The sequence below is a fragment of the Rousettus aegyptiacus genome, unplaced genomic scaffold (assembly GCF_014176215.1).
Source record: "Rousettus aegyptiacus isolate mRouAeg1 unplaced genomic scaffold, mRouAeg1.p scaffold_m13_p_7, whole genome shotgun sequence".
Lineage (NCBI taxonomy): Eukaryota > Metazoa > Chordata > Mammalia > Chiroptera > Pteropodidae > Rousettus > Rousettus aegyptiacus.
In genome coordinates this window covers 22,608,589-22,622,555 of record NW_023416310.1, presented here as the reverse complement: position 1 = coordinate 22,622,555, position 13,967 = coordinate 22,608,589, and the positions used below count along the sequence as shown (strand labels likewise).

At 34.6% G+C, this 13,967-nt stretch overlaps 1 protein-coding gene, 1 long non-coding RNA gene and 1 pseudogene across 3 annotated transcripts in view; 1 reads left to right on the top strand and 2 right to left on the bottom strand.

The window, feature by feature from the left end:
- LOC107519520 overlaps nucleotides 1-6,725 on the top strand; it is a 29,302-nt gene extending 22,577 nt beyond the window's left edge. For both annotated transcript variants that reach the window (XR_004951855.1, XR_001599121.2), the window contains one exon: nucleotides 6,535-6,725. This is a non-coding gene — a long non-coding RNA (uncharacterized LOC107519520). The remainder of the gene's footprint in view (nucleotides 1-6,534) is intronic.
- Nucleotides 1-13,967, bottom strand: part of ARHGEF33 (Rho guanine nucleotide exchange factor 33) — a 56,672-nt gene that overhangs the window by 33,776 nt on the left and 8,929 nt on the right. Inside the window, exons 2-3 of the mRNA XM_016162304.2 lie at nucleotides 6,484-6,595; nucleotides 5,565-5,614 (exon numbers count right to left, since the gene is read on the bottom strand). Of these exons, the coding sequence (XP_016017790.1) occupies nucleotides 5,565-5,614; nucleotides 6,484-6,508 (75 nt within the window). The 5' untranslated portion in view covers nucleotides 6,509-6,595. The remainder of the gene's footprint in view (nucleotides 1-5,564; nucleotides 5,615-6,483; nucleotides 6,596-13,967) is intronic.
- LOC118605834 lies at nucleotides 7,610-7,724 on the bottom strand (annotated as a pseudogene).

Genomic DNA, 13,967 nt, shown 5'->3' with positions numbered 1-13,967 from the left:
AGAAATAGGTTTCATTATCACTGCTCCCTTAGGTAGATATGTGGTGTTTTCCCCCAGAGCCAAAATCAGTAAGCAGTGTCCTAAAGGAAAAGACTTTTCCTCACCCATAGAACATCACAACAAACTAAGAACTATCAATTTTTATTTTTTATTTTATTTTTTTTTTTATAACAGCCAGGCTATTTATATAGGGACTTTGGGAATTTTGAAATCATTTTGAGCTGTGAGCTAATTTCCTTGATATATATTACTTTGAGCCCCTTGGGTACCTGCTGCTGAAGTAACACTACTGCTTTATAAACAGCTCCACAATCACTGATCAGCCATGGGGCAGACACCATAGTGAGCACAATCACGCACCTGAGATGGCATGTCACTTTTAAGATGCTCAGGGCTCTAAAGACCTATAGTTGCTATAAACTGTAGTTTCCCAGTACCAACTAGCAATTCCTTTGTGAATAAAAAAATACTCTGAAGACATGGACTTAAATCTTTTTTCTGCTCTCTCTTCAACTTTCTCATTTGACAGCCCACAGCCCACCCCAAGGATTAGAAATGGGTGTCTACCTTATTCTCCAGCGAGTTGAACACGTTCCTCATCTCGTTGATTTTTTCATGAAGCTGCTCTAGAGAGGTTATGATCCCTCCATTCTGCCGCTGGAGCCGGGCTCCCACTGGAGGCAGGTTCAGGGAAGACTTGTACTTCGAAGCCTAGGGTACCACAGAGGGCATCTTAGGCTTAAAGAAATAGGGGAGAAGAGTCCGAATTCTTTCTATTTTCTGCTAATTTTTTTTCTCAATTTTCTTTACCTTCTTGGCTTCTTAACTCTTCTTAAGATGAATCTTAGTCAAAATCTTCCATTTTTTTTTCCACCAAAGATACCTCAAGTTAAATTTTCATAAAGTATGCACGTTGTTTCAACTCGTTTTTTACAAAAATGTGTCCTCCTTTTTTGTCTCATTATTAAAGTCAGAAAGCTACAGTGAGGCACATTCAGGGGCCTGTGCCTTGAGAATTCTGCAAACTTATGAATGCCAATATCTGAGAAACCTCTACAAGACATGCCAGATTCCTACAACACCTGACTAAATGCTCTATGAGAGCAAAAGTCTGGCGTTTGGAAGAAGCACATGATAGCAAGGATGGCAAAATAATCGTTTTGACTTTCCCCTTAACCAGGATTGCTACAGAAGAAATATGGTCTTCCTGCCAGCTTCAATCTCCCTAATTTTAAGCCTCTTTATTAATCTCCAGAAATGCAATAATTTAAAAGAAAACGTGGGGAGCAAGTCATTTGAACAGTCAAGAGTAAATTTCCCAAATTTACTTCTCTATGCTCCCTACAGAAGTTGACTCAACCCTTAAAGGCATTCTTACAGGACACTATTATAACTGATATGAAGCCTGGTATGCTGGAAATTGATCTTATTGATTGATCCTCAATACACCACTGGCTTAGGATATTTCTTAGTTAATTTCTCTAGTGTTCTAAGACATTCTTCAATGACTGAGGCTTAAATAGGACTTACAAATCCTAGAAAACTTTCAATGGCAGTTTTAATGATGAAACCTATTACTGTAGGACTGGTTCCCATAGTTTTTTAATTGGAGGTTCTTTTGGCACATAACTCATTTTCTTAAATTATTTTCATTACAGAGAAAAAGAAAAGGGGGCGGGGAAGAATCAACCCAGATCTCATTACTTAGAAATAACCATTAATGTTTAGGCATGTTTCCTTCTGTTTTGTTCTGTGTATATAAATGCAGATATTTGTATGGTTGAAATCACAAATACATTTTGATTCTGCCAGCCCCCTTTTTTTGCCTAACATTCTTATAAGCCTTTCCCCATATCCTTCAAAATTTTGTCTAAGTTTCTACATTTAATGACTGCATAATATTCCACCCTATGGGTATGCCAGAGTTTAGCTACCTATTCACTCTTGTTGGAAATGTATGTAATTTTTCAATATTATAAATTATACTGACATATACTTTTTATTTAAAGCTTTGTATGTATTTCAGATTATTTCCTTAGAATAAATTCCTAAATATGAAAGTATTGTGGGTCAAAGGTTGTTAGGTAATATTCGGCTCAAAGGGAAATCTACTGTATTGGAAAGAAATAATAGATTCAATTAATTAATAAATGTGTATATAAAATGTATTTGATCAGAAGGTTTGGAAAGTTATAATAATATGCTTGTATTTTCTTGGACACATACTGTGTGATATGTAATGTCCTAAATTAGTGTGCCTAGAAAAACATGTCTCAAACAAGATATATGAAACATAAGTAACATACATGGCGGAAGCTGCAGTGTGTACATTCCTAAGGCTCTAAGTCAGCCCAAAACAAGGTTGGAGTTCAAATCATTAGTGTGAAGGTTGAGCTAGGACTAAATTGTGTAGTTGTCACATGTGTTGTGTATTTGTGAGACCCCCCTACATATACTCCTCAGGTTAATGGAATTATAATTTAAAAATCTACAGGCACAATGAAATAATCAAGGGTGAAGCAGCATAATCTGACTTGGAAAAAGAGACTGGAGTGGACTTTGATAGGGCTAAATACAGAGTGGACAAAGGATGAGTGGAAAATGGAAAATAGACTTGTGTTCAAAAAATATATGTATACTGAGCTAAAGAACAGTATATGCACACTGATCACCTAATCTGGCAGTAATTCTACCTGGAATGAACTGGGAGATGGTAGTGTCATTCTCCTGTTGGCTTCTGTGACCGATATGGGTCACTATATCTTACTCTTATTATTAAAGAGGTCAAGTCCATCCAAAGAATAGGGAGCCAACTGGGGCCATGAACATTTTAACACTTTTACTATGTTTTAACTGATAATTTTCATAAAAGGTTCTACCAATTTATACACACTCATCAAAACTAAATATTTTTAAATATTTTACTACTTGCTAATTATAGTCAAAAAAATAACATTTCTTGTTTTAATCTTTTTTTTGAGCTAAAGATTTTCTTCTATTTATTAGCCATCGTAATTTTACCTTGATAACTTTTTTTATGTTCTTTGCCCATATTCTACTGCAGTCTCAGGAGTTTTCTGTTTATCAATTTACCTTTGCAATCTCTTTGTAAGGATTTTTTCAGTTTTGTTATTTGCCTTTGAATTTGTTGAAAATATATTTATGTTTGTAAATTTTTTGATTGTGAGGTGGATGAACTCTCCAATTCTTTCCATTGTGATTTCTTCCAGTGTTTTTTTACTTAGACATTTCACATCCAAAATATTCACTAATTCTAAACTTTTATGGTTTTATTTAACACTTTAATTCACTTTAGAGTTTATTTTTATTAGGATATGAAGTGAGGGGCTATTCTTTTTTTCCCAAAGAACCAGATGATTTCCAAACACCATTTGACAGACCAAATAACTTCATCAAGACCTCTTGGCTCAGAGCAATATACACACCTTACAGATAGTCATTCATTTATTCAACTAATATTTATTGAATATTTTTCATATTCCAGGTACTGTACTTCATGCTGAGAATACAATAGAGAGCAAAATAACTAAATCCCTGCCCTTGGAGCTTACATTCTAGAGAAAGTGACAGACAATAAAAATATAAAACAAACAAGTTAATATCTACTGTAATGCCAGGTAGGAGTGGGGGTCTATCACGAAAATAAATAAGGAGATGGAGAGTAGACGAAATGACATGTTTTGCTTCAAATTTCATATTTTGCTCTCCCTTTATAGTGTAGATTGTATTCTATTATAGTTAACCTCTCCCTGCTTCCCTCCTTTTTTTCTTCCTCTTCTTCTTTCTTTACTTCTCCATCTTCGCTTGGTTAAATGTTGCTTGGAGTAAACAAACTGGGGCTTAGAAAGTGTTCTTTTAAAGCAAGGATGGGGTTATAATCACAGCATCTCAGAGGTCATATAGACCAACTTCACTTCCACTGCTTCATTTGTTCCACTGTGAACAGATGTACTTGGATTTGTGATACAATAAGAGAATGAGGCCACCCCCACTGCAGCTATATTTAGCCAACATTCAGGGAGTGACCTACATAAGATTATAATAGACTTTAAATCATACCTGAATTTAAAGAGATACTCACACTCATTCAAATGCCATACACAGGCCAGACATTAACATAGGGGAGGGAAGGAATTTGGAGGTCTTGGACAAATGAGGCATCAAATCATCATTGAGAAGACTCTCTCATGTTTCCAGGCTTTATTTAAGCTAGTCCCTCTTCCTAAAATACCCTTCCCCATATCCACTTACCAGATGATCAACTTGTCCTTAAAAGTCTGGTGCAAATACTTCAGTCAATACTAATTCATCCTTCTCCTGTATCGCATAGAATTTTATCAATGCTTCTTTCGTAATCCTTCTAATAGCCTTCTTTGTATGAGCTATTTATTGTATGTGCTTACCAGGACACTTAAAAATCAATGAGAATGTGTTTCATTTCCCATTAGACAACATAGTAGACTTTGCTTATAGTAATCGTTCAATAAATAGGCATTAAGTTGAAATGAGACTGTTTCCTCCACCTTCTCTCATTGCCAGTCTGGGTTTTGGAGCAACATGATTAAAAGTGTTTACATAATCCTGTGCTAGCTTGCCCTAATTGGGTCCACACGAATGATCTTTTTCATGATATTTCTGGAAACTATTATTTTCACTTTACCATCACTCAAACTCAACAAATCTAAAAAACATTTCCACAAAATTGTCTGCTCTTCTGAATTCCTCTACCTCTTTTGGGAGACCACTCTTTTTTCCAGTTGCCAGGGCTTAACACCTTAGAGCCAATTTTGAAATTACCTTTCCTTTCAACGCCCACCAAGCCCTGTCCATTCTTTCTTCTTTCTCATGTATTCCAGATAACATCATCTTAACTCTGGAAAGGATTATGGGTTTCCATAGCCCAAGCCGCTTTTGCATCACAGAGTATGTCTGAATAAATTTCCATAATTTTTAAGGACATAAATTTACTTTAAATTTACATTTGGAAGATAGAAACCAAATAAATACTGTTTCGAGAGACAAAGCAGCCTGACAAGACCCTCATGGCAAACATATTACAAAATGTTTTCCAGAACTTTTATTTTCCTTGTAAATTCAATTATTTCCATTGTTGAAAGGCACTTGCAGTTTTTTTCCTGCCACCATATTTGAACATTTGCAATGCTAACCCTTTTCAATTCTCACTTCCCTGCTAAAATAGGAAACTAAGAAAAATAGACCTTGCTCTCTCTTTCTCTCTGATGGAAATGTTATTGCACAGTGTAATGGCCATAGTGATGATGGCTATAGGCAAGAAAAGCAGAGCTAATGTGGGAGTGCTATATTTTATAAACTGGGTAATTTGTCCTGCAATAGTTGATTTCCTCAAAAGTGCAATGGAAATGGTGCCCTCTGCCCTGCCTAGCTCAAATACAATGAACTTGTTAAGTGAACAAATATAACGATAGATGTGAAAGCATTTGTGAGCACTAAAAGTTTTATACATATAAGACAATCATTACTATTACACATAGAACCATTCAAAACAATCTACTTGTCCTTACCTGGTAAATCTGTGTGGAAGGGTTATTCATTGGCATGTGTTCATTCTCTCCTGTAGGGAGAAAGAGCTTTGTTCAATCATCATGATTCATTCTGTCCCTATCTTCTTCAGACATGTGCAGGGAATAAGGGCACTTATAGGATCCTAAATCTGTGCCTGCAGGACCAGAAACTAGTAATGCAACAAGAACAGAACAAAAACTGGTATAGGTGATTTTATAACCACATCTAATGACCAAACCATATATGACTAATATAACTCCTTCCATAGAGGAACCTGCCTCAGCATGTTAAGTTCATAAATAATATGCCCAGGACTTATACACACAGAAGGCTGTCCCTCTAAAATCTAGATGGTTTGAGATCACCAAAACTCCGCATACAAACTTGAATTTTATGCTATGTCCCAATGGCCTGGTATCATGGCAAAAACCAGAACCTGTAAATAGAGACCAGGCTCTCAGACTGAACTTTGACACTTTGTGGTTGCAGCCTGACTTCTCAATGACTATTTCCTCATCTGTAAATTGGAGCTGCTAACAGAAACCCACTTCTATATGGTTGATTCTATATGGTACAGTTTAAAAGAGAAAGCCCTTCTGTCTAGGCTAACCTAGAAAGTATTGGATGGCTATTAGCTGAATCTGTATTTTAGCTTTATTGGGCAGGTTGTTCTGAGGCAGTTCTAAAGTTATTACTAAGAAAAATAAGATAACTACTCAGACCAAATTTTATTTATACATATAATGTCCTATTTCTTCAGCACCAAGTCTGTGCTCTTCATGGGCATTATATTGTCATAAGGAAATGAGAATAGTCACGTTAACATATTATCATGCTTTGAGACAATGACAAGACAAAACTATAACCTACATTTCTTAAATTCTGAGCCCTAAAACAAGACATAGAGAAAAGTCTAACCTTGCTTTGTTTTGGTTTTTTCCATGGTGCCTGTTGCTTCTCTCCCTCCAGCTTATTCTTCAACATTGCATCTTCATTGTTCCTGGATCAGGCCACTCCCTCTTCCCTGGACCTGTCAATTGAAATCAAGAATAAAGGATGGCAAGTAAAACTTGAGCAGTAACTTGACTCACTTTGTGTGTTAACAAAATATTGAAATGAACTCAGCTATTAGAGGCAACTTCAGGTTTATATTAAGTTCAGAAGAGTGAAAATATTAAGTTGAGCAAATATTTAGCTTAAAACTTAAAGGTAAATATTTTATGAATAAGTATTAAAATCATTAGTTAAAATTATACTAGTTTTTAATATGGTACATTCTTTATTGGATCAAATCAATTAATTTAGATGCATTGATTTTACTAGCAGGTTATAGTTTAGAGAAATTCTCTTAAGGAGAAAAAACTTAGGCATGTATAAAGGCCAATACATCTGTTTTTATTTCATTAAACAGTAAGTTTCTTGAGGGCTTTGTCCACACTCTCAGCATCTGGTAGACTCCTTAATACCAGGAGATACTTATCAAATGTGGCCTGGCCATAGTGACCACTGGACATGAAGCTGCAAGTTCAGCATGCAATCCAACAAAGAAACAGAAACTGTCAGTGTTATAAACATTGGCCTTCTTTTGCCATCTAGAATTTTTACCCATAATGTGAGAATCCCCCACTTCATGAGGCTTGATTGGTTGCTTCCCACTATAGAGGCTGGAAGTGCCAGGTTCTCCTAGCTTCTTTTGCAGCAAAGGCGTGATGGACACACAACCTAGGCTATGCCACTTAGGTATACCCACTCCAGTTGATACCGGCAATAGCAGAAGGATTTCCTAAGACATATACTTGGTATACTTTTTACTTTCCAAGAAATACAAAACTTTCCTAAGACAGCAGTGGCAGCAAGGGTAGTGGTGATAACTTTGATCTGGTACAGACAGGTTAGGTAATTCAAACTGCTGTTTTTGGTGCTTCCCTCACCAGAACAGATATGATTTGGAGCATTGTTGCTGGCCACATAATCCCAAACTTCATTCACCAGTCTCGCAGAAATTCTGTGAGATGCCCATATCCTTTCCACAGGTATGCTTGCTGCTGAAATCAGCCAAAGTTGTTTTCTGTTGCTTGCAACTAAGAAATGTGATTGATTAGCTATAATCATGCCTCGGATAAACCTCATTGGCTATGATACTGCCTCTGCACAAAGGAATATTGCATGAGTAACTTACCTCCAGGCAATAGCGGATGTTAATACTTTTTAGTTCTTGCCAGTCAGAGGAGTGACAGGTGATAGTTCATAGTTACTTATGCTGATTGCCAGTGTAGTGAGCATGGGTATATATACTTACTGGACATTTATATTTGCTCTTCTATGATTTTTCCTCTGCATATTTTTCTATTGAGTCTTCTGCCTTTTCCTTATCAATTAATAAGAGCTTTTATATAATAGAGATTAAATCTTTGTTATATGAATTTTAAATATTTTTCATCTTTTTTGTCTTTTGACTTTATGGTCACTTTTGCTGTTGTAACATTTTCAAATTTATAAAGTCAAGTAGATCTTTTTCACTGCTTCTATGTTTCTTGTGTTGATTTAAAAACTCTCTGCAAGCCCCAGGATTTTAATATATGTTTTCCTAAATTTTCTCCTAATGTTTTTATCATTTTTTAAGTGTTTAATTTCATCTGGAATTTGTTTTCCATTGGGACAAGGAAGTGTTCAATTTCCTTACCTTCTAGGTGGCTAGCCACTTACACCTGCTCTAATTATTATGTAAATCATCCTTTTCCTTCATGGAATTGCAATATCATTTTTGTCAGGAACTAGGGGTAAGGGAGAACACAAGCATTCAGTTCTGAGGAGCAATATTGTATGGAGGGTTTTTAGGGGGAGGGTAGGTGGGAGGGGGTTCTTTTTGCCTATTTGAATTTCTTAAAATTTTTGTAATGAGCACATTTTACTTTTAAAAATCATTTTTGAAAAGTAATAAAAAAAATTTTTGTATATTAAATTCCTGTATACACTGAGATCTATTATGGGCCCTCTATCCCATTCTGATCTACCCCTATTCCAAAAACAAAAATTATAAATATTCTTCAGTGTTTTAAAACTATTGATAAAGCCAGTCTATTATTATTATTATTTATAATTTCCTTTACCTGATATTTATTTTTTCATATGAATAAATGAACTCCAAGATCATTTTACCCATTAAAAAAGAAAACTGGGATTCTCCTTGGCATTACATTAGATTTATATATTAATTTGGGAGAATTGACCTTTTTCTTACATTGAATCTTATTATTTAAGAGCATATAGTTCTTTCTATTTGTCTGGATCAGATTTTATAGTTTTCTTTTTAAAAATCCTGTGCTTTTCCTGTGAAATTTATTCTTAAGTATTTTATCATTTTTATTGCTATTGTGAGTAGCATTTTTTTCATTTTCATTTCTAACTGGTTTTGTATTCTTTATTTTTTGTATATTTATTTTTTTATTCAGCCTCCTTACTAATTCCTTTGCTAATTATGGAAGATTTTTAAAATTAGTATTTTTTTTAGTTTTCTAGGTGATTTTTATTCTTGTTTTCAAATATTTATTCTGGTTATTTTATCATCCTATCTTACAGTATTTGCTAGAGCTTTCAGAATAATGTTTTCTAGTAAGGATGACAGTGGATATCATTATCCATTTTCTAATTTTAATGTTTAGAATGATATTTGATATCTTTGGTAAATAATCTATATAATACTTAAGTAATTTCTTTTTAATTATATTTTACTAAAATTTCTTATTAGGAATTGATACTGTATTTTATTAACCCTTTTAGTAGCTATTGATAGAATTGCTTTAATTTATTATTGTAATGAATTGTACCGATTTCCTGATGTTGAATCAACTTTATATTCCTGGCATATTTTCTTGGTTATAGGATATAGTTCTTTTGATACACTGCTGGATTCTATTTCTTAATATTTAGACAGTTTTGCTTCTATATTCATGAGTGATTTCGATCTATGGTGGCTTTATTGTTTTTATTTTGTTTATAGGGCATTAAGGCTATGTAAGCACCTTTAAAAGATGAGAAATTTGTCTACCTTTTTCTATAATCTAAACAATTTTCAATTAAATTAGAATTATCTTTTCTTTAACAGATAATAGAGCATAGCATGAAAACATTTGCTCCTGATGTCTTTTATAAAAGATAAACTGATCTTTAAATCCTTTTCAATTTCTTCAAAGGTCTACTCAACTTTCCTAATTAATTTTGTAATTTATATTTTCCTAGGAAATCATGTATTTTCTTAAGTTTGTCAACAAATCTGTTGATAGAGCACAAGCATTTCTCCATGTGCTTATTGAGAAATGGTAGAGAGAGAATTAATATTTATTGAACGGCTGCCAGGTGCCAAACATTTATTTGTATTGTCACATTTAATAGAATCTTCGTATTGATCCTGTTTAGTATGTATCTTACACTCATTTTATAGATGAGAATATTGAGGCTTGGGAAAGTGAGGTAATAATATGCCCTGGATCACAGATAAGAAAAGGCAGAGGGGTCAAAATCGGAACTCTGGTCTCTATGATTTTAGAACTGATACATTTATCACTCCTGGCTTCCTGTAAATAGTTTCATAATCATTATATTTAATTACTAAAAAATAGTTGAGGAAACTTATTGTTTTCTTTTTCTCTCTTAATTATTGAATATTAGGATAGTTTTCTGTTTTTCACTACAATAAATTAACATAAAAATGAATATAGCTTTTCCCCCTCATATTTAAGATATTTTTTCCTTAGGCTGGGTTTCTAGAGGAGACTTACTTGCTTGAAGATTATGATCATATTAATGAGTAATATATATTGACAGGTACATTTTAAAAGGGAGAATAACAGCAGGATTACAAGGAAACATAGTCTGACTTTGTGGAAAGAAGCCTCACCACATTATGAAGTTCTCTGTGAGATCTTACTTGCAGTCTGCTTTTCATTTTCTATGGGAATCCCTCACTCTCTGAGCCCAGTAATTCTTTCCTTTGTCCATTGTCCTTGATTCATTGCCTGTCTTTGAATAAATAACCGTCAGATACTGCCCTATTCTCACCAAGTTAACATGGCTTCTACTCCTCCCCAACCCTCTTTTCTTTCCATCTCTACAATAGCAGTGCTAACCTCTGACACCCATCTGGGACTTGTCAGACTCTTGGGAAAATACTGTTATGTTTTTAGAAAAAGCTCAGTCTATGAACTATGCCTGATTGTTATTTGGAGCCCTCTTGCTGTTTTGACCCTGCTTTGAGAGCAAAGAGAAGGCCACCGAGCTGGCGGGGTTCTGGGTGTCCCTCCCATCCCCTTCAACCAGATCGTCTCCATTGTTGTCTAATTAACATAATGCAGTTTTGGGGTGAGGATTTCCTTTCAAAGTTTCTGCTTCTAAAATTATTGCAATAGAGAAATAAGAAACATTAACCTAAAAAGTTATAGCCAGAATTTCATAAAATTAATACAAATAATAAAGTTAATAATATTAATAGAAGCCTAAAGAATACTGAAAAATTTCCTGACCCTCCCCCACATTGACCTAGAATGTATACCCCATACACACTTACACGCAAAAGACCACAAAAACTTAGGATTGTCTATTATTTTCCAATTACTGCTGTGACAGAAAAGGAAAGTCTGGCACTTTGGGGAATAAAAATTAATTGAAAGCAGACTTGAGTTAATTTCCATTTCGGTGTCCTTTATTGAATGGGTCTTTAGTGCACATTACTAATTTAGTGTAATGAGAACTTTTTATGTTGGGGGGAGGGTGAGGAGGAAATATTTTCCCCTGAAACTAAAGTAATTCATCAGAACAAATCCTGCAAACGTTTTCAGAGAAGAGATTCTATATGATCTTTGTGATATAGAAAAATGCCTTTAAAAAGTTATAAAAGGTTTTTTTTCTATATAGCCTAAAAGCAACATATATTTTATAAAATTTGACATTTCACGACCTTATTTGTATATGTGTTATAGTTTTCAAAGCACTCGCATGCCCATTACCTCACCTAATTGCTGCAGCTTTGCTGTGCAGCAAGCAGGGCGCATGTTCCCATCCATTCTCTACAGAACGAAACTGTAGTTTCAATAATTATTCATCCAAAGTTGCATAGGAAGTATTCCAAGTAAGACCTTTATTTTTTCTATTTTTGTATTTCTTTAAATAAGCTGCTTCATGTCTCAGGATTCCAAAGCATTATAACATAAGGAACCCATTTCATTGTCATTAAAAATATATCGACTCCTATGTGGACTCCAATAACCATTTGTAAAAACAGATTAAGTGTATTGATAAAATAAAAAAAGTTCTGGCAAGTCTGATGAGATGGGAAGATTGAGAAAAAGAGAAAGAATACAAAATAGGACAAAAAAGAGGGATGTAATCATCAACTCACAGACTATGAAATATTATTTTTTAAATTCTATGTGTACCTTATTAGCAATAATTTTTAAAGCCCAATGAAGTGACAGTTTTCTAGGAAAACATAAATTGCTGAACTCTGTTTTAAAAACTGAGAAGTCGACTAGGATAACAATCTATACAAAATACTGAAAGAGGGGTATCAAATATCTACCCCCCAAATAAGAAATAACCCAGGATGATAAAATAGGAAGTTTCTATAAATAACAGTGACTGTGTTGCTATTTAATCCATACCAGAGAACAGGGTATTTGTAAAGTCCACTAAATCCATTCTATGAGGCTGATACCAAATCTACTCTTAAGATAGCCTCAATAAATATAGAAACATTCTAAATAAAATATCACAAATCAAAAATACAACACTATGACAAGTAGAGTCTGTTCTAGAATATAAAAATGGTTTGATACTTATAATGTATTAATATAATTCATTAATAAACATAATACAAGAAAACAAAGAGCACAGTGTGACCCTTAGGAGGAAAATGATAAGGCGATAAGACAAATTTAACAATACATAGGTATGCAAGTGTTTAAAATGAGGATACCTCAATGGTAATGTTACTTTTTATACCCACTTCCAAATAAATATATGATCAAATCATCCTTGAATACATAGCAAAGGTAATAAATTAAGTGACAAAGGCAATAAATTAAAAAATGAAAAAAGGTCAGTGCTATCTGACATCCCATATAATAAGTAGTCTTATTTTGAAAATTGTCATTGGTCCTCAGATCGAGCTCTCCTTTGACTTTTTCTCAAATGTGAGCATTGGTAGAAACAGGGTGGCCTTGGCCACTGAACCAAATTATAAGGCCATCATCACATCTTTAGTTAACTGCCTGAGTGCTAGTTTCCTCACCAGACTGTGAGGCATTTGGGAGCAGGGCAAATGTTTTATTCATCTCTATATCCCCAGCTCCTAGCTCCATTCTGTGCATGTGCTCAACAAATATTTGTGGAAGTGAATTGAATTGCCATTCGATAAACAACAAGAGAAACATGCTTTTGACCACACATGTTTCACATGAGCAAAAAAGGCCTAGAGTTAAATACAGAAATAGTTTAGCTTAGAGGTGATTTTTGTTAGGGAAAAAAAAAAATCTTATTTTATTCCATCAAGCAAAGTATCTCTAGCAGAAATTTGTCCCTTGTGCCCACCACTGGGCTTGAATACAAAGAGAGAACGGGATTTCCTAACAAATGGTTCCTCACCAAATCTAATTATAATTAGTGTGCCACCGTTGCCAGCAAACTCAAAGTGCTCAGAGCCAGTGAGAAGAGGGCAAAGCGCAGAGGATGGGCAATTCTCTATGTCAACATGCGAAATAACAGAGATCTTCTGACCTCCACTCCGCTGCCGCATTAATTCTTTTTGATTACCTGATAGCATCAGTCAGGATAGAGTAATTCGATAGAGTTGCTATGTGTCAACACCCATCAGAAAAAAAAAAAAGAACACCAGTATGCTATCACATACACAAGACAACACAATGGCTAGAGATAATTATTTTAAATTTATGAATGCCTCATTTAAGACATCAAAATTTATCAAAAGTTTCAGACCTTATTACTTCCAGGGGCTCTTCTGACTCATTTTTTTTGATCCACTGACGTATAAATGTGTCATAACCTGATTTTGTGAGCCTGAATAGTTCATGGCTATGGGTTTGGTCAGGAAGATATGCTCTATCTCTTTTCTTGCCCTGGTTTGACTCACCTTAATTTCAGCCTTTCAAATAGGTTCTCTCCTTGGATTTGTTGAGTGGAAGTTAAGAGCCTCTCAGAGACACTGTGCAAGAGGCACAGTATTGCCCCAATACAAGGTAAATACCTACTTCAAAAGAAAATCAAATGACCATCACTGTTTTCACCAGGACAGTCCTGACTGGAGAAGAAAGACAATGAAGGGCAAGAGAGGCTCCCAAGAGAATTGTGAGAGGAAAGATCCCTGAGCTCCAGAGAAAGCTGCCTCCAGC